The 27,279-nt window shown below is 45.0% G+C and overlaps 1 protein-coding gene across 1 annotated transcript in view; it reads left to right on the forward strand.

Annotated features, from left to right (window-relative positions):
- Positions 1-2,661: 2,661 nt before the first annotated feature.
- The window catches only part of hcn1 (hyperpolarization activated cyclic nucleotide-gated potassium channel 1), a 172,211-nt gene continuing 147,593 nt past the window's right edge, over positions 2,662-27,279 (forward strand). Inside the window, exons 1-2 of the mRNA XM_014138939.3 lie at positions 2,662-3,161; positions 17,865-18,288. Of these exons, the coding sequence (XP_013994414.2) occupies positions 2,797-3,161; positions 17,865-18,288 (789 nt within the window). The 5' untranslated portion in view covers positions 2,662-2,796. The remainder of the gene's footprint in view (positions 3,162-17,864; positions 18,289-27,279) is intronic.

The raw sequence follows: 27,279 nt of genomic DNA on the forward strand, positions 1-27,279 counted from the left end.
TACTCCTTGTTCACCCACAACTGTGTGGCCTTGCACGCCTCCAACTCAATCATCAAGTTTGCAGACGACACTACAGTGGCAGGCTTGATTACCAACAACGAAGAGACAGCCTACAGGGAGGAGGTGGTGTCACTCGGAGTGTGGTGTCAGGAAAACAACCTCTCACTCAACGTCAACAAAACAAAGGAGATGATAGTGGTCTTCAGGAAACAACAGAGGGAGCACCCCCCTATCCACATCGAAGGGACAGCAGTGGAGAAGGTGGAAAGTTTTAAGTTCCTCTGCGTACACATCACAGACAAACTGAAATGGTCCACCCACACAGATAGTGTGGTGAACAAGGCACAACAGCGCCTCTTCAACCTCAGGAGGCTGAATAAATTTGGCTTGTCACCCAAAACCCTGACAAACTTTTACAGATGCACCATCGAGAGCATCCTGTTGGGCTGTATCACAGCCTGGTCCGGCAACTGCACATCCCTCAACTGCAAGGCTCTCCAGAGGGTGGTGCAGTCTGCACAATGCATCACCGGGGGCAAACTACCTGCTCTCCATGACACTTACAGCATCCGATGTCACAGGAAGGCCAAAAAGATCATCAAGGACAACAACCACCCGAGCCACTGCCTGTTCACCCCGCTACCATCCAGAAGGCCAGGTCAGTACAGATGCATCAAAGCGGGGACCGAGAGACTGAAAAACAGCTTCTATCTCAAGGCCATCAGACTGTTAAACAGCCATCACTAACTCAGAGAGGCTGCTGTCTACATTGAGAGCCAATCACTGGCCAAATGGCTCATTACTGACTTTAAACAATGCCACTTTAATAATGTTTACTTAACTTACATTACTCATATTATATGTACATGTATAGACTGCATTTTATACCATCTATTGCACCTTGCCTATGCCGCTCGTCCATCGCTCATCCATATATTTATATGTACATATTCTCATTCACCCCTTTAGATTTGTGTGTATTAGGTAGTTGAGGAACTGTTAGATTACTTGTTAGATATTACTGCACTGTCGGAAATAGAAGCACAAGCATTTCACTATACTCACATTAACATCTGCTAACCATGTGTATGTGACCAATAACATTTGATTTGATTTGATTTGACAAGGTAATGACGCAGTCAGAGTGTGGGTATCACTGTCACTGACAAGGTAATGACGCAGTCAGAGTGTGGGAGTCACTGACAAGGTAATGACGCAGTCAGAGTGTGGGAGTCACTGACAAGGTAATGATGCAGTCAGAGTGTGGGTGTCACTGACAAGGTAATGATGCAGTCAGAGTGTGGGAGTCACTGACAAGGTAATGACACAGTCAGAGTGTGGGAGTCACTGTCACTGACAAGGTGGACTTTACCTCTGACTCACTGCATGTGAAGCAGCATTGTTATGACTGAGGTGTTATCCAATTATTTGTTTATTTTTAATTCTTATCAACTGATTATTGATGCACACTTTCTTGGTATTGGACACGGTAAACAACAACCATAATCGTTCTTTTTGTTTCGATTCAAATGTGAACATATGAGGAGACAGTTAGACTTGGGTCGTAGGTATCACACATCTCAGAGGAGCGCAGATCAAAGGTCACGTGTCCCTCCTCCCGTCCCGTCCCCCGGCCCATGTCATCTTATGCATTGCGATCTAAAAGGTAAGACTTGTTCTAAATCCGCACTCCTACTCTGAGACGCTTGACACACATGAACGCTCTAACATTGCTCATCCATATCTTTATATTTATATATTATTCCATTCCTTTACTTAGATTTGTGTGTGTTAGGTATTTGTTGTGGAATTGTTAGATATTACTTGTTAGATATTGCTGCACTGTCGGAACTAGAAGCACAAGTATTTCGTTACACTCGCAATAACATCTGCTAACCATGTGTATGTGACCAATAAGATTTGAATTGATTTGACCCTTTAGTCTGCTATGTAATGCAAAAAGCAGAGAATAGCTTATATCCAGCTGTGTCCATCTGACAGCATACTGCGCCACTGTTGAAAGGTGTGATTAACACATATGGTGACTATAGCTGAACAGACAGACAGTAGGCTACAGTGCCATGCCATTCTCCCACAGCTCATCTCTGCTGAAGAACAAGGCTATACAACAGGCTCTATGTGATGTATGATGACAGATGTAGCATCACAGAGTGGTGTATGATCACAGCATGCATGCTCTCTGATGTGCTGTGAATATTATGAAGGCATTTGATTTGAATGCATAAATCACTGGGTAATAATACCAGGGTAAATGCTTACACATAGATGTCAGTCTGTGGAAAAGCAAAATGCATTTTGAGACAATAATTGTCAAGGCATTCTGCATTGAGTTGATAAAACTAGTATTAAATATTCATATATTATATGTCATTTAAGTGAGGGGCTCATTTTGTCTTCATATCATCGTGTGCTGAATGGTCATATTATTCACTAAACTGATGAGGAAAGAGAGCTCTATCATCAATCACATTATGGAAATGAAGTGCACGAGCCGCAGCCGGCAGTGTGCCTCTTAAACCGCAGTGCTGCGCGAGCGTGATAGGGGCTTGAACAATAAATACAGTCCGGTCGGTAGATGGCGGTAACACAGGAAACCTGATCTGTCAGGTTCACCAGAAGTCGGTCTCAGTTTGCAGCATTTGCAAAGGAGGCAGCGGAGCCGAGCAGTTGAAGGACATCAAATGAAACACGGGAGCGCTTTACAGCGGGTCCTCTTGAGTTTTGCGCGTAGCCTGTGTGCCCCGAGCCTGGAGACAGTACGTTTTAGTGAAAATCATGGAAGATAAATCAAATTCGTTCTCCAGCAACAAAGAAGGGGAGAAAGCAGATGGGAATAATGTATTTCAAAGGCAAGACTCGATACAGAAGAATAATATGGGGAGCCAGAACATGAAAGGAGGGGACCATGGAAACTCGGTGGGCTTCAAGGGGGACCGGGAGGAAGCCTTGGTCGGGTTCGACGATATAGACGGGTCCGGAAATCGACATGGCTTTATGCAGCGACAATTTGGAGCGATGATGCAGCCCGGCGTCAATAAGTTCTCCCTGCGAATGTTCGGCAGTCAGAAAGCCGTTGAGAAAGAGCAAGAAAGGGTGCAGACGGCTGGATACTGGATCATTCATCCCTATAGCGATTTTAGGTAAGGAGTGGAAAGTCATCTTCTCAGCTTTTTACCCATGCCGTCACCCACAGAGCCAGGTCCGCAAGACAGCACATCCACTCTGTCATCAGTGCGCGTTACGCACCGCCCAAAGCAGAGGCTAATCTTGTTTCTGTATTGAGGCAATTATAGAGGCATTGATTGTTTTACCTATCGAATTGTGATCATATTCATATTTTCCATTGCAATGTTTGCATTATTCCAATGTGGAAGACAGAAAAAAATGAATCCACGAAATGTCCTTGGAAAAAGGATGGTGAATGTCACGAGTTAAATACACAAATGCTGATTGTTCACACAACAATACACCAATAAGGCAGTCTTGCTTGTGGCATATGCGGTTCTATAATAGCCTAAGCGACGTTACCTGTGTTTAACATGACAGTAAAGTAGGAACATCAAGGATGAAAACATATCGTTGTAGCTCTGCCTGCAATGATGAAACGAGGAGGATCATTGAGGATGGCCTCTGGATAGAAAAATACATATGCGGTAAAATTTTATCGAGAAACGACCACAGAGAATAGAGAGAGAGCGAGAGAGAGAGAGCGAGAGAGAGAGAGAGAGAGAGAGAGATGGAGAGAGAGATAATTAAACATTGGTTATCCGCATCAAAATTAACAAGTGAATAACAAGGGAAGGCATGAATTCAAACACCCGGCATTTGAACAGTTAAACGGAGCCCGCCTGTAAAACCGTGAATAATGTACAGAAAATAGAATGCAAAATGCTCTGACGTGGGATACACGTCCATCAAACATAAATCTAAGGAGAACTGCGCAGAAATAAACATGATGGAATTTGCCTATTTGTTTTTAGGGAGCTATAAACCCATTACAACGATCCCTCGTATGATAAAGCTGATTGGTTTATTTGTTTAAGGACTTAAATTGGATAAAGTTTGAGATAAGTGGTTAATGGGCTTGTGTAGACATTACGTCATAAATATTTGTATTATTTCTTTGCAACTATTGCCGTGCATGGATCATCACGCGTACACTGACTGACTGTCTCAGACATTTTTTCTGACTGCATAGAACCGACCTAACACTGCGCATTGACATGAATAACAGAATGAGCCTGATTGAATGCTGCAAATAAATATATCATTCTTATTTTGGGAAATGTAAGTCAGTCGAATGTTGTTTGAGAGAATTAATGAATCTTCACATCGCCTGACAAGGTAAAATGATACCCAGTGGCCAAATGGAAGCTTTCATAATCTGCCTCGTTTGTTCAGTAACAGCCCAGCTTTGTATTGTGTGTTGTTTAAACATTGCAGTGTCATTTCAAGATATATATATCTACACTCATCTACACTTCCTGAACATTGACGTGTATGTAAATGCATTGCAATAATGTCAGATGCGAGTGTTCCCATATCCAATAGGCTACGTTTTAAATTCACAAATCAAACACGGCATAGTTGGCTGTGCCTTCCCTTCCATCCGTGTCCCCTGCTAGAGTTGGATGGATGGTGAGGTGACTCCCCTTTGTTCCAGTCAGTAGCGAGCTGGGACTTCACGTTGAATCGGCCGAGTTTAACTCGTCGCTGTCCATGTTGATGAAATGCAACTCTGCACTGTGTGGACCTGACATAGCCCATCGCCTTCTCAAATAATCTACAGTATTAATAATAACCTAATACTAATCTAATAATCTAGTAGTGTGTTGGAATTTTATGGTGACTCGGTTAAATCTAACTCGTCGCTGTCCATGGTGCTGACATGCTACTCTACACTGGAGACGAGATAGCGTCTGCTATCTTACTACTACACACATTATGCTGTTTATGAGCAGGGGTGAAGGAGATGAAATTTCTTCCCAGTACGAGCCTTTTAAAAATATATTTATTTTATGGGCCTAATCATATAATTACATATATAATCCCTATTAATTTAGTCATATCTCTATGGATCTAATATTACAGACTTGTCAAATAGCTTTTAAGCCTAATTTAGGCCTAGATATGTTTCTGCTTATAATTACCGACATTTGGAAGGGTATTTGTTAGTCAAGTTGTCTATAATTAGGTACATGCAGCTTCTCTTCTGTCATTACTTGATGCTTGTCTAGAATACAAAATTACGCCTTGCTCACCAGAATAATGTCATACATAAATTGATAGATTCATTTCTGCTTCTCTCACGGAGTGAGGACGTTTAAGGAGCAGGGAGTTTTTCCGTGCAACATTTCCAAATGACATCAGTTTGACCAGTTTTAAGGAAACAAAAACTTATGAAAATGATCCAACATGTTTCTGGTAGTATTTCAGTTCGTCTTGGATGTATAGTTTATGTGGGTGAAAACTAAATATAGCCCGTTTTTATGTTGCTGAAAGTAATGATATAATAATATGATACCTAAGCGCGTATCCGCATTCTCTCAAGATGCTGAAAGAAATTAATCATATTTCTCCAATTCTGTTCCCGAGACAAAATTAACATTCCGCAAGTTTTCAAGTCTATTCACATATTTTTCATGCGACTGACATGCGGTAATGATAAATAGTATAATAGCCTACACATTTCTTGGAATCTATGTTTTAATTATTGTGATAGGCGCATGTTTAACGGGTATGGCGTATCCCAACTATTTATTTTGCTGGTATACTCCATACCGGACCCAAACCAGCTTAGGCTACTTTCAACCCTGATTATGAGATATTTTGTGATTATTATTTATTTATTTTTTAAACACTGTCCACAGCTTTAGGATACCCCTTATCGTCTCATATAAATATTGGCTGTCATCAAAATAAAAACTCACATGTTATTGTCGTTTGAAAGGTAGGATAAACACATTCCTTGCGTTGCAAATAGGGCGGGGTCACAGTGGTCGGTCGTATTCCAGAACGGTGTGTCATTAGATTGTAGAAAGAAGGTTAGCTAGGATTATAACTACTACATGTCAGTCAATGAGCTTACTTTAGGCTACAGCAGGGCCCCACAACAATTATGTAACATGGTCAACCTGTTCTGGAATAGCAGACACACAGGGCATATTTGCACCAATCAGGTGATATACATGACTGCTTATTAACGAATAATAATTAGATAACTGTCTCATTAATAGAGATCATTTGAAAGATTCAAGCCTGTAAAGTTATAAAACGACTTCAATTTTTGACTAGCTTCAATGTATTGGCTACAATTTATTAGAATCTTTGCTCGCACTTGACTAAAGAGAATGCAAATGCCTTGTTTTATACCAAGATGATTGAATGGAAACCTTGACTCCCTTTTACAATGTCCTCAAATGGTCACCTCCCTTGTCACATGACAGGGGTTCAGCAGTTTGCTCTATAGCCTTGCTCATTCATAACACCTTCCACTGGGCTCTACATCACAGTGATGTGTTATCTTGTCAATGTAAAGAGAGAAGGCCATAAACAATGCCAGAGCAGAGCTCTTCCTTCTTGGCCCTGGCTTATATAATTGAGTGGCTATTCTACACCAATGCTGTAAGCCTACTTTGTATTCCTGGCTCCAATTCAGAATTGTATGGATATTCTATACCTGGCTACACTTCTATTCTATACCTGGCTACACTTCTATTCTATACCTGGCTACACTGCTATTCTATACCTGGCTACACTGCTATTCTATACCTGGCTACACTTCTATTCTATACCTGGCTACACGTCTATTCTATACCTGGCTACACTTCTATTCTATACCTGGCTACACTTCTATTCTATACCTGGCTACACTTCTATTCTATACCTGGCTACACTTCTATTCTATACCTGGCTACACGTCTATTCTATACCTGGCTACACTTCTATTATATACCTGGCTACACTTCTATTCTATACCTGGCTACACTTCTATTCTATACCTGGCTACACATCTATTCTATACCTGGCTACACTTCTATTCTATACCTGGCTACACTTCTATTCTATACCTGGCTACACGTCTATTCTATACCTGGCTACACTTCTATTCTATACCTGGCTACACTTCTATTCTATACCTGGCTACACGTCTATTCTATACCTGGCTACACTTCTATTATATACCTGGCTACACGTCTATTCTATACCTGGCTACACGTCTATTCTATACCTGGCTACACTTCGATTCTATACCTGGCTACACTTCTATTCTATACCTGGCTACACTGCTATTCTATACCTGGCTACACTTCTATTCTATACCTGGCTACACTTCTATTCTATACCTGGCTACACTTCTATTCTATACCTGGCTACACTTCTATTCTATACCTGGCTACACTTCTATTCTATACCTGGCTACACTTCTATTATATACTGGCTACACAACTATTCTATACCTGGCTACACTTCTATTCTATACCTGGCTACACGTCTATTCTATACCTGGCTACACTTCTATTCTATACCTGGCTACACGTCTATTCTATACCTGGCTACACTTCTATTCTATACCTGGCTACACTTCTATTATATAGCTGGCTACACTTCTATTCTATACCTGGCTACACTGCTATTCTATACTTGACTAAGCTGCTATTCTATTTAAACAAAAGCAAAATATGTTTTACTGTCATGTACACCGGATGTGTTGGATATCAAATTAAATCAAATCCAACTTTATTTGTCACATGAGCCGAATACAACAAGTGTAGACCTTACTGTGAAATGCTAACTTACAAGCCCTTAACCAACAGTGCAGTTCAAGAAGAAGAAAATCTTTACTAAATAGACTAAAGTAAAAAAGTATAAAAAGTAACACAATATAAAAACAACAACGAGGCTATATACAGGGGGTACTGGTAGCGAGTCAGTGTGCTGGGGAACAGGTTAGAGGTTATTTGTACATGTAGGTAGGGGTGAAGTGACTATGCATAGAGAATAAATAGAGAGTAGCAGCAGTGTACAAGACAAATGGGGGGGGGGGGGTCGTCATTGTAAATAGTCTGGTTGTCAGTTGATTAATTGTTCAGCAGTCTTATGGCTTGGGGGAAGAAGCTGTTAAGGAGCCTTTTGGTCCTAGACTTGGCGCTACGGTACCGCTTGCAGTGCGGTAGCAGAGAAAACAGTCTATGACCTGGGTGACTGGAATCTCAGACAATCTTTTGGGCTTTCCTCTGACACCGCATATTATATAGGTCCTGGATGGCAGGATGGCAAGGGTGCTCTTGTTGTTTGGCTCAAATCCTCCTGTCTGTATCCGCTTCAAAGTTAAATCCCTTCTTTTTTTTTCATCAGATCATTTCAGGGACTTTGTCTTTGTTGTTATTCAATTTCTCTGCTGTGTTCCCAGAATTAGACTGATGTACTGTCTGGCTGCTGCATCATTTAGACATGTAATCGGATGGAGCCCCTCTCTAGTACATGTTAGTCATTTAGCTGACAGTCTTATCCAGAGCGACTTACAGGAGCAATTAGGGTTAAGCGCCTTGCTCAAGGGCACATGGACAGATTTTTTCACCTTGTCGGCTCGGGGATTCAACCTTTTGGTTATTTGTCCCAACGCTCTAAGCACTAGGTTACCTGTCCTACTGTAGTTGGGTTTCCAATAGCTTTTTATGGTTCACAACACAAAAGGAGTACCTTGTTTTTGTTGTTGCAGACTTTCTGTTGTACCGTTTTTTTGGGGACATAAGACCCAGTTTATTTTGCGACTTTATAATGAAAAAAGGCCACCACAACAGTCTAAAAATGGTTCCAAATATGTTTTATGACCACAACAACAATGTGACATTATAATGAAAATGAAAGCAACAACAGTCCACCCATGAATAAAAGACAACACCGTTCAGGACTGCTTTGTATAGCTTCAAAATGCATCTGGAACTCAATCTCCAAACATTCTTAATACTGAGGCTGATTAAAGATTAATGGCTGGTTAGTAATATCAATTATTTATAGATTTCAGAAAGGGTCTCATGCTTGGCCTGTTGTAGACCAACGTTAGTTCTTTTAGAGAAAAGCTTCTATCTTCTTTCTTTCTTTTAGCGTGACCATGTCCAGATAGCATGACCATGTCCAGATAGCATGACAATGTCCAGATAGCAACATGTCCAGATAGCAACATGTCCAGATAGCAACATGTCCAGATAGCATGACCATGTCCAGATAGCATGACCATGTCCAGATAGCATGACCATGTCCAGATAGCATGACCATGTCCAGATAGCATGACTATGTCCAGATAGCACCATGTCCAGATAGCACCATGTCCAGATAGCATGACCATGTCCAGATAGCACCATGTCCAGATAGCATGACCATGTCCAGATAGCACCATGTCCAGATAGCATGACCATGTCCAGATAGCACCATGTCCAGATAGCATGACCATGTCCAGATAGCATGATCATGTCCAGATAGCATGACCATGTCCAGATAGCACCATGTCCAGATAGCATGACCATGTCCAGATAGCATGACCATGTCCAGATAGCATGACCATGTCCAGATAGCATGACCATGTCCAGATAGCACCATATCCAGATAGCACCATGTCCAGATAGCATGACCATGTCCATATATAACCATGTCCAGATAGAACCATGTCCAGATAGCATGACCATGTCCAGATAGCATGACCATGTCCAGATAGCAAGGCCATGTCCAGATAGCACCATGTCCAGATAGCACCATGTCCAGTTAGCATGACCATGTCCATATATAACCATGTCCAGATAGAACCATGTCCAGATAGCATGTCCATGTCCAGTTAGCATGACCAAGTCAAGTTAGCATGACCATGTCCAGATAGCACCATGTCCAGATAGCACCATGTCCAGATAGCACCATGTCCAGATAGCATGACCATGTCCAGATAGCACCATGTCCAGACAGCACCTTGTCCATATAGCACCATGTCCAGATAGCACCATGTCCAGATAGCACCATGTCCAGATAGCACCATGTCCAGACAGCACCTTGTCCATGTAGCACCATGTCCAGATAGCACCATGTCCAGATAACACCATGTCCAGATAGAATGTCCATGTCCAGATAGCATGACCATGTCCAGATAGCACCATGTCCAGATAGCATGACCATGTCCAGATAGCAAGATGTCCAGATAGCAACATGTCCAGATAGCAACATGTCCAGATAGCAACATGTCCAGATAGCAACATGTCCAGATAGCATGACCATGTCCAGATAGCATGACCATGTCCAGATAGCATGACCATGTCCAGATAGCATGACCATGTCCAGATAGCATGACTATGTCCAGACAGCACCTTGTCCATGTAGCACCATGTCCAGATAGCACCATGTCCAGATAGCACCATGTCCAGATAGCACCATGTCCAGATAACACCATGTCCAGATAACACCATGTCCAGATAACACCATGTCCAGATAGAATGTCCATGTCCAGATAGCATGACCATGTCCAGATAGCACCATGTCCAGATAGCATGACCATGTCCAGATAGCAACATGTCCAGATAGCAACATGTCCAGATAGCAACATGTCCAGATAGCATGACCATGTCCAGATAGCATGACCATGTCCAGATAGCATGACCATGTCCAGATAGCATGACTATGTCCAGATAGCACCATGTCCAGATAGCACCATGTCCAGATAGCACCATGTCCAGATAGCACCATGTCCAGATAGCATGACCATGTCCAGATAGCACCATGTCCAGATAGCATGACCATGTCCAGATAGCATGACCATGTCCAGATAGCACCATGTCCAGATTGCACCATGTCCAGATAGCACCATGTCCAGATAGCACCATGTCCAGATAGCATGACCATGTCCAGATAGCACCATGTCCAGATAGCATGACCATGTCCAGATAGCACCATGTCCAGATAGCACCATGTCCAGATTGCACCATGTCCAGATAGCATGACCATGTCCAGATAGCATGACCATGTCCAGATAGCATGACTATGTCCAGATAGCACCATGTCCAGATAGCATGACCATGTCCAGATAGCATGACCATGTCCAGATAGCACCATGTCCTGATAGCATGACCATGTCCAGATAGCACCATGTCCAGATAGCATGACCATGTCCAGATAGCATGACCATGTCCAGATAGCATGACCATGTCCAGATTGCACCATGTCCAGATTGCACCATGTCCAGATTGCACCATGTCCAGATAGCACCATGTCCAGATAACACCATGTCCAGATAGCACCATGTCCAGATAGCATGACCATGTCCAGATAGCATGACCATGTCCAGATTGCACCATGTCCAGATTGCACCATGTCCAGATTGCACCATGTCCAGATAGCACCATGTCCAGATAGCACCATGTCCAGATAGCATGACCATGTCCAGATAGCACCATGTCCAGATTGCACCATGTCCAGATAGCACCATGTCCAGATAGCACCATGTCCAGATTGCACCATGTCCAGATAGCACCATGTCCAGATAGCACCATGTCCAGATAGCATGACTATGTCCAGATAGCACCATGTCCAGATAGCACCATGTCCAGATAGCATGACCATGTCCAGATAGCATGACCATGTCCAGATAGCACCATGTCCTGATAGCATGACCATGTCCAGATAGCACCATGTCCAGATAGCATGACCATGTCCAGATAGCATGACCATGTCCAGATAGCATGACCATGTCCAGATTGCACCATGTCCAGATTGCACCATGTCCAGATTGCACCATGTCCAGATAGCACCATGTCCAGATAACACCATGTCCAGATAGCACCATGTCCAGATAGCATGACCATGTCCAGATAGCATGACCATGTCCAGATTGCACCATGTCCAGATTGCACCATGTCCAGATTGCACCATGTCCAGATAGCACCATGTCCAGATAACACCATGTCCAGATAGCACCATGTCCAGATAGCACCATGTCCAGATAGCACCATGTCCAGATAGCATGACCATGTCCAGATAGCACCATGTCCAGATTGCACCATGTCCAGATAGCACCATGTCCAGATAGCACCATGTCCAGATAGCACCATGTCCAGATAGCACCATGTCCAGATAGCATGACATTGCTGCTTGGCCTTCTTGTATAATTTGACCCTGATGAAAATGCCACTGCTCTCACTCTAATTTACGTTTTTTAACAAAAGATAATCAAATATCTTTTGTTGCATTGATCGAATGAAGGAGATTATTACTTTGTAGCAGTAATGTCATCCTTGACTACAATAAGTCTCAACAGTCTCACCAACAGCACTGTTGTACCTTGAGTGAAGGTCATTTGAAATAGGTTGTAATCACAATATTTTGATAAAAATAAAACGTTAAATCGTATAATGTCACAGCAGAATTGTGTTATCAAACTCGGACATCTTCAGATTCCAACAACAACACTAAAGCAAACATTCTATTTTTAGAGGTGTGTAATTGTTTGGTTCGTTATTTATTATTTATGTGGTTGGGTCTAGCTTCTATTTTTACCCACATCGGACAGGTGTCCTAACGTAGCCTAACGAAGGAAGATGTAAACAAAAGAGTGTCTCCCATTTCCCCAAGTCCATGGATCAGTCCGAAATGGCACCCCACCTATTTCCTATATAGTGCACTACCTTTGAGCAAAGCCCTATGGACCCTGTTCAAAACCAGTGTGCTATATAGTGAACAGGGTGCCTTTTCAGACACAGCCAGTGTCTTACTCTTGACCAAATTCATGCCCTCTGGTGCTTCCCAATTAGCAGTGCTGGTCTCTGTGTTTTTACACATACAGTAGCTACAGTACATCACAGAACAATTCCATCAGTTGCTGCTTAGTCATTGGATTGAATGTAGAACAACACCATTCTGGAATAACTACAAGATCTACATTCTGTTTGGTGCAACAGCGGAACACACTGGCTAATGGGAGAAAATTGTTGTCAAATTTAAAATGGCCCCCATTTGTTTGTTTATCAGTTGAGTACATAAACAATGACCTTGTCATGGACTACAGGTAGTAATTCTGGATTCTAATTCTTTACCATGTGATCTCTCTGTTGAGGTCCGTGTCATGTTCAGTAGTAGGCAAATATTGTGTAGTAGGCAAATGTTGCAGGTAGAAATGTATTGAATAGGGCTGGCATGAGTCCTTATTCTACATGTCAGAGAGAGGCATGTTTGTTTTACCTAACATATTTCTATCTGAACATTCCACAGCCTTTTTCCTAGCTGAATGCTCTTCTGTTCTGCTCTCTGGGGATGGAAGATCAGACAAGTACAAACAAAAAATGATGAAAATGTTTGCACTCACTACTGGACAAGAGCGTCTGCTAAATGACTCAAATGTATAAGTAAATGTGATGGTTAGAGAGTTGCCTTAGATGAAATTATAATCTGACTAGATGACCTCTCTCAGAGACAAAATAAATGAGATTAATTGGCGATATTTACTGGTAATGTAACACGTTTAATACTTCTGGCACTCAAAATGTCATATTTTGTGCTTGTTTTTAACTCACAAGGGTTTTTACCATTCACATTTGCCCAGTGATTTGGCCTGTCTTAATTTACATTTAGAAATCCCCCAGACAGACTAATTCTATACATTTGTGACATGGTGCTTCAAACAAGCTCAACGTGAGAATATTCCACCCTGACTGCCAGTCATATAAGAAATCAGAGATGCCTTGTCTGGTTTTATAAATATCGCAATCTGTCTATTATTAACCCAGCGAAATGACCGTTTAGCTGAAGTGCAGACAATTACCTGACACATGATCTTCAGATATTTATAAAGCAAGGACTCAACCACTGTCTGCTGCTTGCTTTATTTAAGCAGATCCATTACAGCCCGCAGAGTGCACCTCCAAATCAAACCCTGTTCCTTATATAGTGGACTACTTTCAACCAGGGCTCATAGGACTCTGGTTGGAAGTAGTGTATGACATAGGGAATAGGGTGCCATTTGGGACGTAGCCCCAGTCCAGCCGAGCATCGACATCGACGGGCGTCACCGGACAGTTATAAGCACGAGATAGGATTCTGGAAAGCATCTATTTTAGTGCCATGGATGAGATGGAACGGCCTTATCATTAGGCCTAGCCCAGCAGGACATTTTGTGAATGTTTGACGATCAGACTCCCTCGGCCCAGCCGGCTGGGCACCCCATCATAGATCATTTGTGGCTTCTCTGATCGGAAGACAGACAGACACATCAACACAGACTAGAATATGGAGGAGGTTTGCATTCAGTAGGGCACAGTATTCAGTAGGGAACAGTGTTCAGTAGGGCACAGTTTTCTGTTGGGCACAGTGTTCAGTAGGAAACAGTGTTCAGTAGGGCACAGTTTACTGTAGGGCACAGTTTTCTGTAGGGAACAGTGTTCATTAGGGAACAGTGTTCAGTAGGGTGCAGTGTTCAGTAGGGTGCAGTGTTAAGTAGGGTGCAGTGTTCAGTAGGGATCAGTGTTCAGTAGGGCACAGTGTTAAGTAGGGCGCAGTGTTCAGTAGGGATCAGTGTTTAGTAGGGATCAGTGTTCAGTAGGGTGCAGTGTTAAGTAGGGTGCAGTGTTCAGTAGGGTGCAGTGTTCAGTAGGGAACAGTGTTCAGTAGGGTGCAGTGTTCAGTAGGGAACAGTGTTCAGTAGGGTGCAGTGTTAAGTAGGGCACAGTGTTAAGTAGGGTGCAGTGTTAAGTAGGGTGCAGTGTTCAGTAGGGTGCAGTGTTCAGTAGGGAACAGTGTTCAGTAGGGTGCAGTGTTAAGTAGGGCACAGTGTTAAGTAGGGTGCAGTGTTAAGTAGGGTGCAGTGTTCAGTAGGGATCAGTGTTCAGTAGGGCACAGTGTTAAGTAGGGCGCAGTGTTCAGTAGGGATCAGTGTTCAGTAGGGTGCAGTGTTAAGTAGGGTGCAGTGTTCAGTAGGGTGCAGTGTTCAGTAGGGAACAGTGTTCAGTAGGGTGCAGTGTTCAGTAGGGTGCAGTGTTCAGTAGGGTGCAGTGTTCAGTAGGGAACAGTGTTCAGTAGGGTGCAGTGTTAAGTAGGGCACAGTGTTCAGTAGGGATCAGGGTTCAGTAGGGTGCAGTGTTAAGTAGGGTGCAGTGTTCAGTAGGGTGCAGTGTTCAGTAGGGAACAGTGTTCAGTAGGGTGCAGTGTTAAGTAGGGCACAGTGTTCAGTAGGGATCAGTGTTCAGTAGGGTGCAGTGTTAAGTAGGGCACATTGTTCAGTAGGGATCAGTGGTCAGTAGGGCACCGGGTAAGCAAAACGTTTTAGCAAAGAAAACAAAAATGAAACATTTCTTATTGGACAAAGTTTGGAGAGTACCTTCCATGCTTCACTCTGTTTCAAAACGTTTTCCATACCCACCCAGCCCCCAGAGAGATAAAACAGAGTCTCAACGTAGAAGACTCCATGTGTGGGCTTGCAGATTCAGTTATGCCTGTTGTGCTTTTCGTATCGCCAGTTTTGAAGTGATATTCCACAGAGAAATGTCCCATAGACCTCACAGAGACCTCACAGAGACCTCACAGAGACCTCACAGAGACGTCAGAGAGACATCACAGAGACCTCACAGAGTATTTGATACCATTCCACTTATTCTGCTCCAGCCATTACCACGAGCCCATCATCCCCAATTAAGGTGCCACCAACCCCCTGTGCTGTAATGTTAGTAGAGTCAGATTGTCCTCTATCCAGCCTCTGTTTATGGATGATGTCTGGGTTAAGGCATACAGGCATAGTGTATTCACACCCACGCAGATTTCACTATTGTGTATACAGTACAGCCATGCATCTAGCCATGCATCCAGCCATGCATCCAGCCATGCATCCAACCATGCATCCAACCATGCATCCAGCCATGTATCCAGCCATGCATCTAGCCATGTATCCAGCCATGCATCCAACCATGCATCCAGCCATGCATCCAGCCATGCATCCAGCCATGCATCTAGCCATGCATCCAGCTATGCATCCAGCCATGTATCCAGCCATGCATCCAGCCATGCATCCAGCCATGCATCCAACCATGCATCCAGCCATGCATCCAGCCATGCATCCAGCCATGCATCCAACCATGCATCCAGCCATGCATCCAACCATGCATCCAGCCATGCATCCAGCCATGCATCCAGCCATTTATCCAGTCATTTATCCAGCCATGCATCCAGCCATGCATCCAACCATGCATCCAGCCATGTATCCAGCCATGCATCTAGCCATGCATCCAGCCATGTATCCAACCATGCATCCAACCATGCATCCAGCCATGCATCCAGCCATGCATCCAGCCATGCATCCAACCATGCATCCAACCATGCATCCAACCATGCATCCAGCCATGCATCCAGCCATGCATCCAGCCATGTATCCAGCCATGCATCCAACCATGCATCCAGCCATGTATCCAACCATGTATCCAACCATGCATCCAGCCATGTACTGTATGTCTCTGTGTGGCTCAGTTGATATTAAAGTGCTAGGTACATGGCGCTAGCAATGCCTCGTTTGATTCCATTTTAAAAAAATGTTTCCTGTTTGTTCTAGGTTCTACTGGTACACTACAGTATGTGTCCTGTTTGTTCTAGGTTCTACTGGTACAGTAAATTATGTGTCCTGTTTGTTCTAGGTTCTACTGGTACAGTATGTGTCCTGTTTGTTCTAGGTTCTACTGGTACAGTATGTGTCCTGTTTGTTCTAGGTTCTACTGGTACAGTACATTATGTGTCCTGTTTGTTCTAGGTTCTACTGGTACAGTATGTGTCCTGTTTGTTCTAGGTTCTACTGGTACAGTACATTATGTGTCCTGTTTGTTCTAGGTTCCACTGGTACAGTATGTGTCCTGTTTGTTCTAGGTTCTACTGGTACAGTACAGTATGTGTCCTGTTTGTTCTAGGTTCTACTGGTACAGTACAGTATGTGTCCTGTTTGTTCTAGGTTCTACTGGTACAGTATGTTTCCTGTTTGTTCTAGGTTCTACTGGTACAGTACAGTATGTGTCCTGTTTGTTCTAGGTTCCACTGGTACAGTACAGTATGTTTCCTGTTTGTTCTAGGTTCTACTGGTACAGTACAGTATGTGTCCTGTTTGTTCTAGGTTCTACTGGTACAGTATGTGTCCTGTTTGTTCTAGGTTCTACTGGTACAGTACAGTATGTGTCCTGTTTGTTCTAGGTTCTACTGGTACAGTATGTTTCCTGTTTGTTCTAGGTTCTACTGGTACAGTACAGTATGTGTCCTGTTTGTTCTAGGTTCTACTGGTACAGTACAGTATGTTTCCTGTTTGTTCTAGGTTCTACTGGTACAGTACAGTATGTTTCCTGTTTGTTCTAGGTTCTACTGGTACAGTATGTGTCCTGTTTGTTCTAGGTTCTACTGGTACAGTACAGTATGTGTCCTGTTTGTTCTAGGTTCTACTGGTACAGTATGTTTCCTGTTTGTTCTAGGTTCTACTGGTACAGTACAGTATGTTTCCTGTTTGTTCTAGGTTCTACTGGTACAGTACAGTATGTGTCCTGTTTGTTCTAGGTTCTACTGGTACAGTATGTTTCCTGTTTGTTCTAGGTTCTACTGGTACAGTATGTTTCCTGTTTGTACTAGGTTCTACTGGTACAGTATGTTTCCTGTTTGTTCTAGGTTCTACTGGTACAGTATGTTTCCTGTTTGTTCTAGGTTCTACTGGTACAGTATGTTTCCTGTTTGTTCTAGGTTCTACTGGTACAGTACAGTATGTGTCCTGTTTGTTCTAGGTTCTACTGGTACAGTACAGTATGTGTCCTGTTTGTTCTAATATGATTTGTTAATCCTTTCTCTGTCTGTTCTAGGTTCTACTGGGACTTGGTAATGCTGGTCATGATGATGGGGAACCTGATCATCATTCCTGTAGGAATAACCTTCTTCTCGGAGCAGACCACCACCACCTGGCTAATATTCAACGTAGCATCAGACACCATCTTCCTCGTGGATCTGGTCATGAACTTCCGCACGGGGATCGTCAACGAGGAGAGCTCCGAGATCATCCTGGACCCCAAGGTCATAAAGATGAACTACCTGAAGAGCTGGTTTGTGGTCGACTTCCTCTCGTCCATCCCAGTGGATTATATATTTCTAATAGTGGAAAAGGGGTTTGACTCAGAAGTGTACAAGACGGCGAGGGCGCTGAGGATCGTGAGGTTTACTAAGATTCTGTCTCTTCTGAGGCTACTGAGACTTTCCCGACTCATCAGATACATACACCAGTGGGAGGAGGTAAGAGATGCAGTAAAAAAGTGTGTGTGTGTGTGTGTGTGTGTGTGCGTGCGTGTGTTTTCGTTCGTGTGTGTGTGTGTGTACTCACCTTAATGTGTTCATGGGTGTATGAGGGAGGAAAAAGGTCACGAGAGAGAGTGCCACCATGCATGTTTGTATTTGTGTCTCTACCAGAATGTCAAAGGTCACGACGAAACCCCAAAGCCCTATTTTCTCTCTATTTTCTCCCCGTAGTCTGTAACAGACCAACTCTCATTATCCAAATACTGACTATCTGCACATTAACATAACTGACACTGTCACTTTCACTTCGGAGACATTTGAAATCCATATGACAGTAAAAGAGGCCAGAAAAAGGTAGCGGGTTAGTGAATTCCTTCAGAAAGTGCTCTCTTCTTCTCGGTCCCTTAAACAGGAAGAATGCCAACTGCCACTAAACAGTGGGAGGTAGAGAGAGAAAGAGAGAGCGAGAAAGAGAGAGAATGATTGTAACTCATTACCCTCTTATTGAGCTGTTTCACTTCACTATGAGTCACTCGCTCCCGTTAACCAGCTGGTAATACTCTCCCTATCATTCCTTTATTCAGCAGATTGATCAACTGATCAACATGAATGTACAAAATGTGCAAACTATGATCATTTGCCAGAAAGCTGATATGATGCTCCCGCAGTGACATTTGAAAATGGGAGACCTCAATGAGGTCAAAAGCAAATTCACAGACCGGAGATTCTGTGCCAATAAGCTTTGTGCTCAGACATTCATGCATTACAAACCTGTCTAGCACCTTCCATTGGCTTAATTTAGCTTACTAAAGGTATGACCCAAGTATTGTCATTCCAAATGGTTCCAAATGTAATGTTGCATTGACTGTCCAGACAAGCAAACAACCTAATACTCCTGATGCGGCATTGATGATGCAGTTTATATAATCTAATGTAATGTTTCTGTCCTGTAGCTCCTCCTCCTGCTCCGCCTCTCCCTCTGTCTACCACTACTGTCCTGTAGCTCCTCCTCCTGCTCCGCCTCTCCCTCTGTCTACCACTACTGTCCTGTAGCTCCTCCTCCTGCTCCGCCTCTCCCTCTGTCTACCACTGCCCTGTAGCTCCTCCTCCTGCTCCGCCTCTCCCTCTGTCTACCACTGCCCTGTAGCTCCTCCTCCTGCTCCGCCTCTCCCTCTGTCTACCACTGCCCTGTAGCTCCTCCTCCTGCTCCGCCTCTCCCTCTGTCTACCACTGTCCTGTAGCTCCTCCTCCTGCTCCGCCTCTCCTTCTGTCTACCACTACTGTCCTGTAGCTCCTCCTCCTGCTCCGCCTCTCCCTCTGTCTACCACTGCCCTGTAGCTCCTCCTCCTGCTCCGCCTCTCCCTCTATCTACCACTGTCCTGTAGCTCCTCCTCCTGCTCCACCTCTCTCTCTATCTACCACTACTGTCCTGTAGCTCCTCCTCCTGCTCCGCCTCTCCCTCTGTCTACCACTGCCCTGTAGCCCCTCCTCCTGTTCCGCCTCTCCCTCTGTCTACCACTGCCCTGTAGCTCCTCCTCCTGCTCCGCCTCTCCCTTTGTCTACCACTACTGTCCTGTAGCTCCTCCTCCTGCTCCGCCTCTCCCTCTATCTACCACTGCCCTGTAGCTCCTCCTCCTGCTCCGCCTCTCCCTCTATCTACCACTCCTCCTCTTCCTGCTCTCCTCTCCTCTTTAATACTCAGCTGTTTTCTCAGCAAGCAATGACTTCATTATTTTCCTTACCTTCACAATTAAGTGTTTCACAATTTGCATCATGTCTGATTCAACCAGAGACCCGCTAGACCTGCTGGCTCAAACTGTACAGCTCCTGTGCTGTTGCCAAGGTCTAACCTCTAGATGGTTCATTTCTGGCACAGGCTGAAATGTGTAGTCCACATAATACAGTTTACACAGCTGTGCCTGGCATAGGAACAACACCATTGCATGGTAGAGGACGTTAGAAGCGGAAAATCATATTCCATGTTTTTACACGGATGGTTGATAATTCAAATATAATACAAAATTGCAGTGACAAACCTCTCTCTCTCTCTCTCTCTCTCTCTCCCTCCCCCCCCCCTTGTTTGGCCCACTGTATGGAATAGATAGTTATTTTGGTGTAACCAGACGAAATAAACAGATGAATAAACCGAGAGTGAAAGAAACCGACACACTGTGTCTATGTCTGAAAAATGTTACCCTTATGCCCTATATAGTGCCCATAAGGCTCTGGTTAAAAAATAGTGCACTATATAGGCAACAGCTTGCCATTTGGGACATAGCCAGTATCCAACCCTGTCAGAGGAAAAGGGAGTAGGCACTCAGTCATTCGTACACCAAACTGTCGTAACGCGTTATCCATCCCACAGTAGATAACCACACAACGAAGGGATAAACACAGCCCACTGCTGTCACAATGGCCCAACGCTGCAGTCCGTCATTAAATTACACCCTTTCTGTTGGATTACGAAAGGTCTCGATGGTGCAGCCAGGGCCTTCTGCAGTCTGGAGCTACTTTCCTCAGCATTCCTGTCATTCCTCTGTCTGGCCTGTTAAATATCAGTCCCCTCCCTCTACTGCCATAGACAGATGGGAAAAACACCAAATTGAGACTCTCAGTGTACAAAGTAAAACACCAAATAATGCATGCAGAGCAGAATTAAGATAATACCTGCTAATTATCAAAATCCAGAAAAGAGACGTTAAATTCTACAACCACCTTAAAGGAAGTAATTCCCAAACCTTCCATAACAAAGCCATCACCTACAGAGAGATGAACCTGGAGAAGAGTCCCCTAAGCAAGCTGGTCCTGGGGCTCTGTTCACAAACACAAACACACCCCACAGAGCCCCAGGACAGCAACACAATTAGACCCAACCGAATCATGAGAAAACAAAAAGATAATTACTTGACACATTGGAAAGACTTAACAAAAGATAGAGCAAACTAGAATGCTTTTTGGCCCTAAACATATAGTACAGAGTGGCAGAATACCTGACCACTGTGGCTGACCCAAAACTAAGGAAAGCTTTGTACAGACTTTAGAGGCTACAAAATAAGGTGGAAACCCACAAAATAAGGTGCCCACAAAATAAGGTGGAAACTGAGCTGCACTTCCTAACCTCCTGCCAAATGTATGACCATATTAGAGACACATATTTCCCTCAGATTACACAGACCCACAAAGAATTTGAAAAAAACTAATCAAATTTTGAAAAACTCCCATATCTATTTGGCTGATATAACACAGTGTGCCATCACAGCAGCAATATTTGTGACCTGTTGCCACAAGAAAAGGGCAACCACCATTGTAAATACAAGACATATTTATGTTTATTTATTTTCCCTTTTGTACTTTAAATATTTTCACATTCTTACAACACTGTGTATAGACATAATATGACATTTGAAATGTCTCTATTATTTTGGGACTTTTGTGAGTGTATTATCTATTTCACTTGCTTTGGCAATGTAACAATATGTTACCCATGCCAGTAAAGCCCTTTGAATTTAATTTCATTGACAGTGGCAGCTCTTCCATCAGTCCACTCCCTCCCTTTACTGTCATAGACAGTGGCAGCTCTTCCAACAGTCCCCTCTCTCCTTCCCTCCCTCCCTCTGAGGTCAGAGACCAGAGCCAGATACAGCTCTTTATCTCACCAGGGGCTGAGAGAAACACAAGCCAGACAGTGTTATTCTCTTCATTATCCATTAGAACAGTCTCTGTAGACTGAGCAGCCAGCCACTGATTCCTTAAGAATGCTGTGTAGCCACTACAGCCTCAGAATATCTCTGCATGTCTCAACATATTAGTGTTATGTAATTTATTTATTAATCAATCACATTTATTTTATAAAGCCCTTATTACATCAGCAGTTGTCACAAAGAGCTTCACAGATACCCAGCCTAAAGCCCCAAAAAGCCAGCAATGCAGATATTTACTAGCCTTTGTGAGATTTTCCTGTGTGTTTTTCTCTCTCTGGTGTTGCTAGGCCATTATATCACTCAGTCTCTGACAGCAGAGAAGGGAGGGGACTGATGGAAGAGCTGCCACTGTCTCTGGTCTCTTACCTCAGAGGAGGAGAGGGAACTGATGGAAGAGCTGCCACTGTCTCTGGTCTCTTACCTCAGAGGAGGAGAGGGGACTGATGGAAGAGCTGCCACTGTCTCTGGTCTCTTACCTCAGAGGAGGAGAGGGAACTGATGGAAGAGCTGCCACTGTCTCTATCTGACTGCAGAGGGAGGGAGGGGAATGATGGAAGAGCCGCCTCTGTCTCTGGTCTCTGACCTCAGAGGGAGAGAGGGGACTGATGGAAGAGCTGCCACTGTCTCTGTCTGACTGCAGAGGGAGGGAGAGGAATGATGGAAGAGCCGCCTCTGTCTCTGGTCTCTGACCTCAGAGGGAGGGGACAGATTGAAGAGCTGCCACTGTCTCTGGTCTCTGAACTCAGAGGGAGAGAGGGGACTGAAGGAAGAGCCGCCCCTGTCTCTGGTCTCTGACCTCAGAGGAAGGGGACAGATTGAAGAGCTGCCACTGTCTCTGAACTCAGAGGAAGAGGGGACTGAAGGAAGAGCCACCGCTGTCTCTGGTCTCTGACCTCAGAGGGAGAGAGGGGACTGATGGAAGAGCCACCGCTGTCTCTGGTCTCTGACCTCAGAGGAAGAGAGGGAACTGATGGAAGAGCCACCGCTGTCTCTGACCTCAGAGGGAGGGGACTGATGGAAGAGCCGCCCCTGTCTCTGGTCTCTGACCTCAGAGGGAGGGGACTGATGGAAGGCTCATAACCACTTATCTCAAACTATTTTGGTTTACAAGTAATAGTATTTATTTAACCTTTATTTAACTAGCCAAGTCAGTTAAGAACAAATTCTTATTTAAAATAACGGCCTACCAAAAGGCAAAAGGCCTCCTGCAGTGACGGGGGCTGGGATTAAAAATGAAAATATAGGACAAAACACACATCACGACAAGAGAGACACCACACAACAACATAGCATGGCAGCAACACATGATAACACAGCATGGTAGCAACACAACATGACAACAACATGGTAGAAATACAACATGGCAGCAGCCCAACATGGTAGCAACACAAAACATGGTACAAACATTATTGGACACAGACAACAGCACAAAGGCAATAAGTAGAGACAACAATAAATCACGGTTGGTCCTCTCTCTACCGGATCATAGCCCCACCACGGAGCCTCAGGTTGGTCCTCTCTCTACCGGATCATAGCCCCACCACGGAGACTCAGGTTGGTTCTCTTTCTACCGGATCATAGCCCCACCACGGAGACTCAGGTTGGTCCTCTCTCTACCGGATCATAGCCCCACCACGGAGACTCAGGTTGGTCTTCTCTCTACCGGATCATAGCCCCACCACGGAGACTCAGGTTGGTCTTCTCTCTACCGGATCATAGCCCCACCACGGAGACTCAGGTTGGTCCTCCCTCTACCGGATCATAGCCCCACCACGGAGACTCAGGTTGGTCCTCCCTCTACCGGATCATAGCCCCACCACGGAGACTCAGGTTGGTCCTCTCTCTACCGGATCATAGCCCCACCACGGAGACTCAGGTTGGTCCTCTCTCTACCGGATCATAGCCCCACCACGGAGACTCAGGTTGGTCCTCTCTCTCTACCGGATCATAGCCCCACCACGGAGACTCAGGTTGGTCCTCCCTCTACCGGATCATAGCCCCACCACGGAGACTCAGGTTGGTCCTCCCTCTACCGGATCATAGCCCCACCACGGAGACTCAGGTTGGTCCTCCCTCTACCGGATCATAGCCCCACCACGGAGACTCAGGTTGGTCCTCTCTCTACCGGATCATAGCCCCACCACGGAGACTCAGGTTGGTCCTCCCTCTACCGGATCATGGCCCCACCACGGAGACTCAGGTTGGTCCTCCCTCTACCGGATCATAGCCCAACCACGGAGACTCAGGTTGGTCCTCTCTCTCTACCGGATCATAGCCCCACCACGGAGACTCAGGTTGGTCTTCTCTCTACCGGATCATAGCCCCACCACGGAGACTCAGGTTGGTCCTCCCTCTACCGGATCATAGCCCCACCACGGAGACTCAGGTTGGTCCTCTCTCTCTACCGGATCATAGCCCCACCACGGAGACTCAGGTTGGTCCTCCCTCTACCGGATCATAGCCCCACCACGGAGACTCAGGTTGGTCCTCTCTCTACCGGATCATAGCCCCACCACGGAGACTCAGGTTGGTCCTCTCTCTACCAGATCATAGCCCCACCACGGAGACTCAGGTTGGTCCTCTCTCTACCGGATCATAGCCCCACCACGGAGACTCAGGTTGGTCCTCTCTCTACCGGATCATAGCCCCACCACGGAGACTCAGGTTGGTTCTCTTTCTACCGGATCATAGCCCCACCACGGAGACTCAGGTTGGTCCTCCCTCTACCGGATCATAGCCCCACCACGGAGACTCAGGTTGGTCCTCTCTCTACCGGATCATAGCCCCACCACGGAGACTCAGGTTGGTCCTCCCTCTACCGGATCATAGCCCCACCACGGAGACTCAGGTTGGTCCTCCCTCTACCGGATCATAGCCCCACCACGGAGACTCAGGTTGGTCCTCTCTCTACCGGATCATAGCCCCACCACGGAGACTCAGGTTGGTCATCCCTCTACCGGATCATAGCCCCACCACGGAGACTCAGGTTGGTCCTCCCTCTACCGGATCATAGCCCCACCACGGAGACTCAGGTTGGTCCTCTCTCTACCGGATCATAGCCCCACCACGGAGACTCAGGTTGGTCTTCTCTCTGCTGGATCATAGCCCCACCACGGGGACTCAGGTTGGTCTTCTCTCTGCTGGATCATAGCACCATCATAGGGCTTGTGAGATCCCATCTGGTTGCGGCAGGTAGCCTAGTGGTTAGAGCGTTGGACTAGTAACCGAAAGGTTGTAAGATCAAATCCCCAAGTTGACAAGGTAAAAATCTGTCGTTCTGCCCCTGAACAAGGCAGTTGTTCCTAGGCCGTCATTGAAAATAAGATTTTGTTCTTAACTGACTTGCTAAGTTAAATAAAGGTAAAATTATAATAAAACTGCACCTATATAAATCATATACCATTTATTTATTGCCTTACCTCCCAAATCTTACTCCATTTGCACACACTGTATATAGACCTTTTCTACTTTGTTATTGACTGTATGTTTGTTTTACTCCACGTGTAACTCTGTGTTGTTGTATGTGTCAAACTGCTTTGCTTTATCTTGGCCAGGTCACAGTTGTAAATGAGAACTTGTTCTCAACTGGCCTACCTGGTTAAATAAAGGTGAAATAATTGTTTTTAAATTAAAGGTAGCATCAATTCAGCACTAGAAGGAATAGAGATAGAGACGGTAGCTACATGATTTAACGGTAAACTGGTTGATAGTCAGGCCCACATTAATAGGGATCTCAACTGTAAACTGGTTGATAGTCAGGCCCACATTAATGGGATCTCAACGGTAAACTGGTTGATAGTCAGGCCCACATTAATGGGGATCTCAACTGTAAACTGGTTGATAGTCAGGCCCACATTAATGGGGATCTCAACTGTAAACTGGTTGATAGTCAGGCCCACATTAATGGGGATCTCAACGGTAAACTGGTTGATAGTCAGGCCCACATTAATGGGGATCTCAACTGTAAACTGGTTGATAGTCAGGCCCACATTAATGGGGATCTCAACTGTAAACTGGTTGATAGCTCAACTCAGACCGTATAATAATTTTTTCAACCCATATATATTTTCTCCAATTGCCTACCTACATTGTAAAGGTTACGCCAGGGATCCTGGTCAACTGATGCGTTAAATTACAGTGTCAACAATCACCGTGCATCTTTAAAGCAGCCAATTACCCTGTCTCTTTAAGAGGCCTGTCACCCTCTCTTTAAGAAACCCTCTGTCTACCTGAGGGAAGAGAGGTGGCCTGAGCCTTAGTGATTCATGACTTAGCAGGTTGGTAATTGATCTTAGAAGAGGAGAATGTGAGCCAACTGACCTGTGTACTGTATCTAGTTCAATGGCTGGCAACAGAAGAGGGACATCCTGAACAGAGAGAGAGAGCAAAGCAGTATTGAACTGGAGTAGGTTACAATTGGTTCAGATCATTGTTAAGTTCAGACCAGGTATGAGGTAAGATGAGTCCCAGGACAGGTATGGGGTAAGGTGAGTTGCAGGAGACGTATGGGGTAATGTGAGTCCCAGGACAGGTATTGGGTAAGATGAGTCGCAGGACAGGTATGGTGTAAGGTGAGTACCAGGACAGGTATGGGGTAAGGTGAGTCCCAGGACAGGTATGGGGTAAGGTGAGTCCCAGGACAGGTATGGGGTAAGATGAGTCGCAGGACAGGTATGGGGTAAGGTGAGTCGCAGGACAGGTATGGGGTCAGGTGAGTCGCAGGACAGGTATGGGGTCAGGTTGAGTCCCAGGACAGGTATGGGGTAAGGTGAGTCGCAGGACAGGTATGGGGTCAGGTGAGTCACAGGACAGGTATGGGGTTAGGTGAGTCACAGGACAGATATGGGGTAAGGTGAGTCCCAGGACAGATATGGGGTTAGGTGAGTCGCAGGACAGGTATGGGGTAAGGTGAGTCACAGGATAGGTATGGGGTAAGGTGAGTCCCAGGACAGATATGGGGTTAGGTGAGTCGCAGGACAGGTATGGGGTAAGGTGAGTCACAGGATAGGTATGGGGTAAGGTGAGTCACAGGACAGATATGGGGTAAGGTGAGTCGCAGGACAGGTATGGGGTTAGGTGAGTCACAGGACAGGTATGGGGTCAGGTGAGTCACAGGACAGATATGGGGTCAGGTGAGTCACAGGACAGGTATGGGGTCAGGTGAGTCACAGGACAGATATGGGGTCAGGTGAGTCACAGGATAGATATGGGGTCAGGTGAGTCACAGGACAGATATGGGGTTAGGTGAGTCACAGGACAGATATGGGGTTAGGTGAGTCACAGGACA

This window comes from Salmo salar, chromosome 13 (genome assembly GCF_965601325.2).
Source record: "Salmo salar chromosome 13, fSalSal1, whole genome shotgun sequence".
In the NCBI taxonomy this organism is placed as follows: Eukaryota; Metazoa; Chordata; class Actinopteri; order Salmoniformes; family Salmonidae; genus Salmo; species Salmo salar.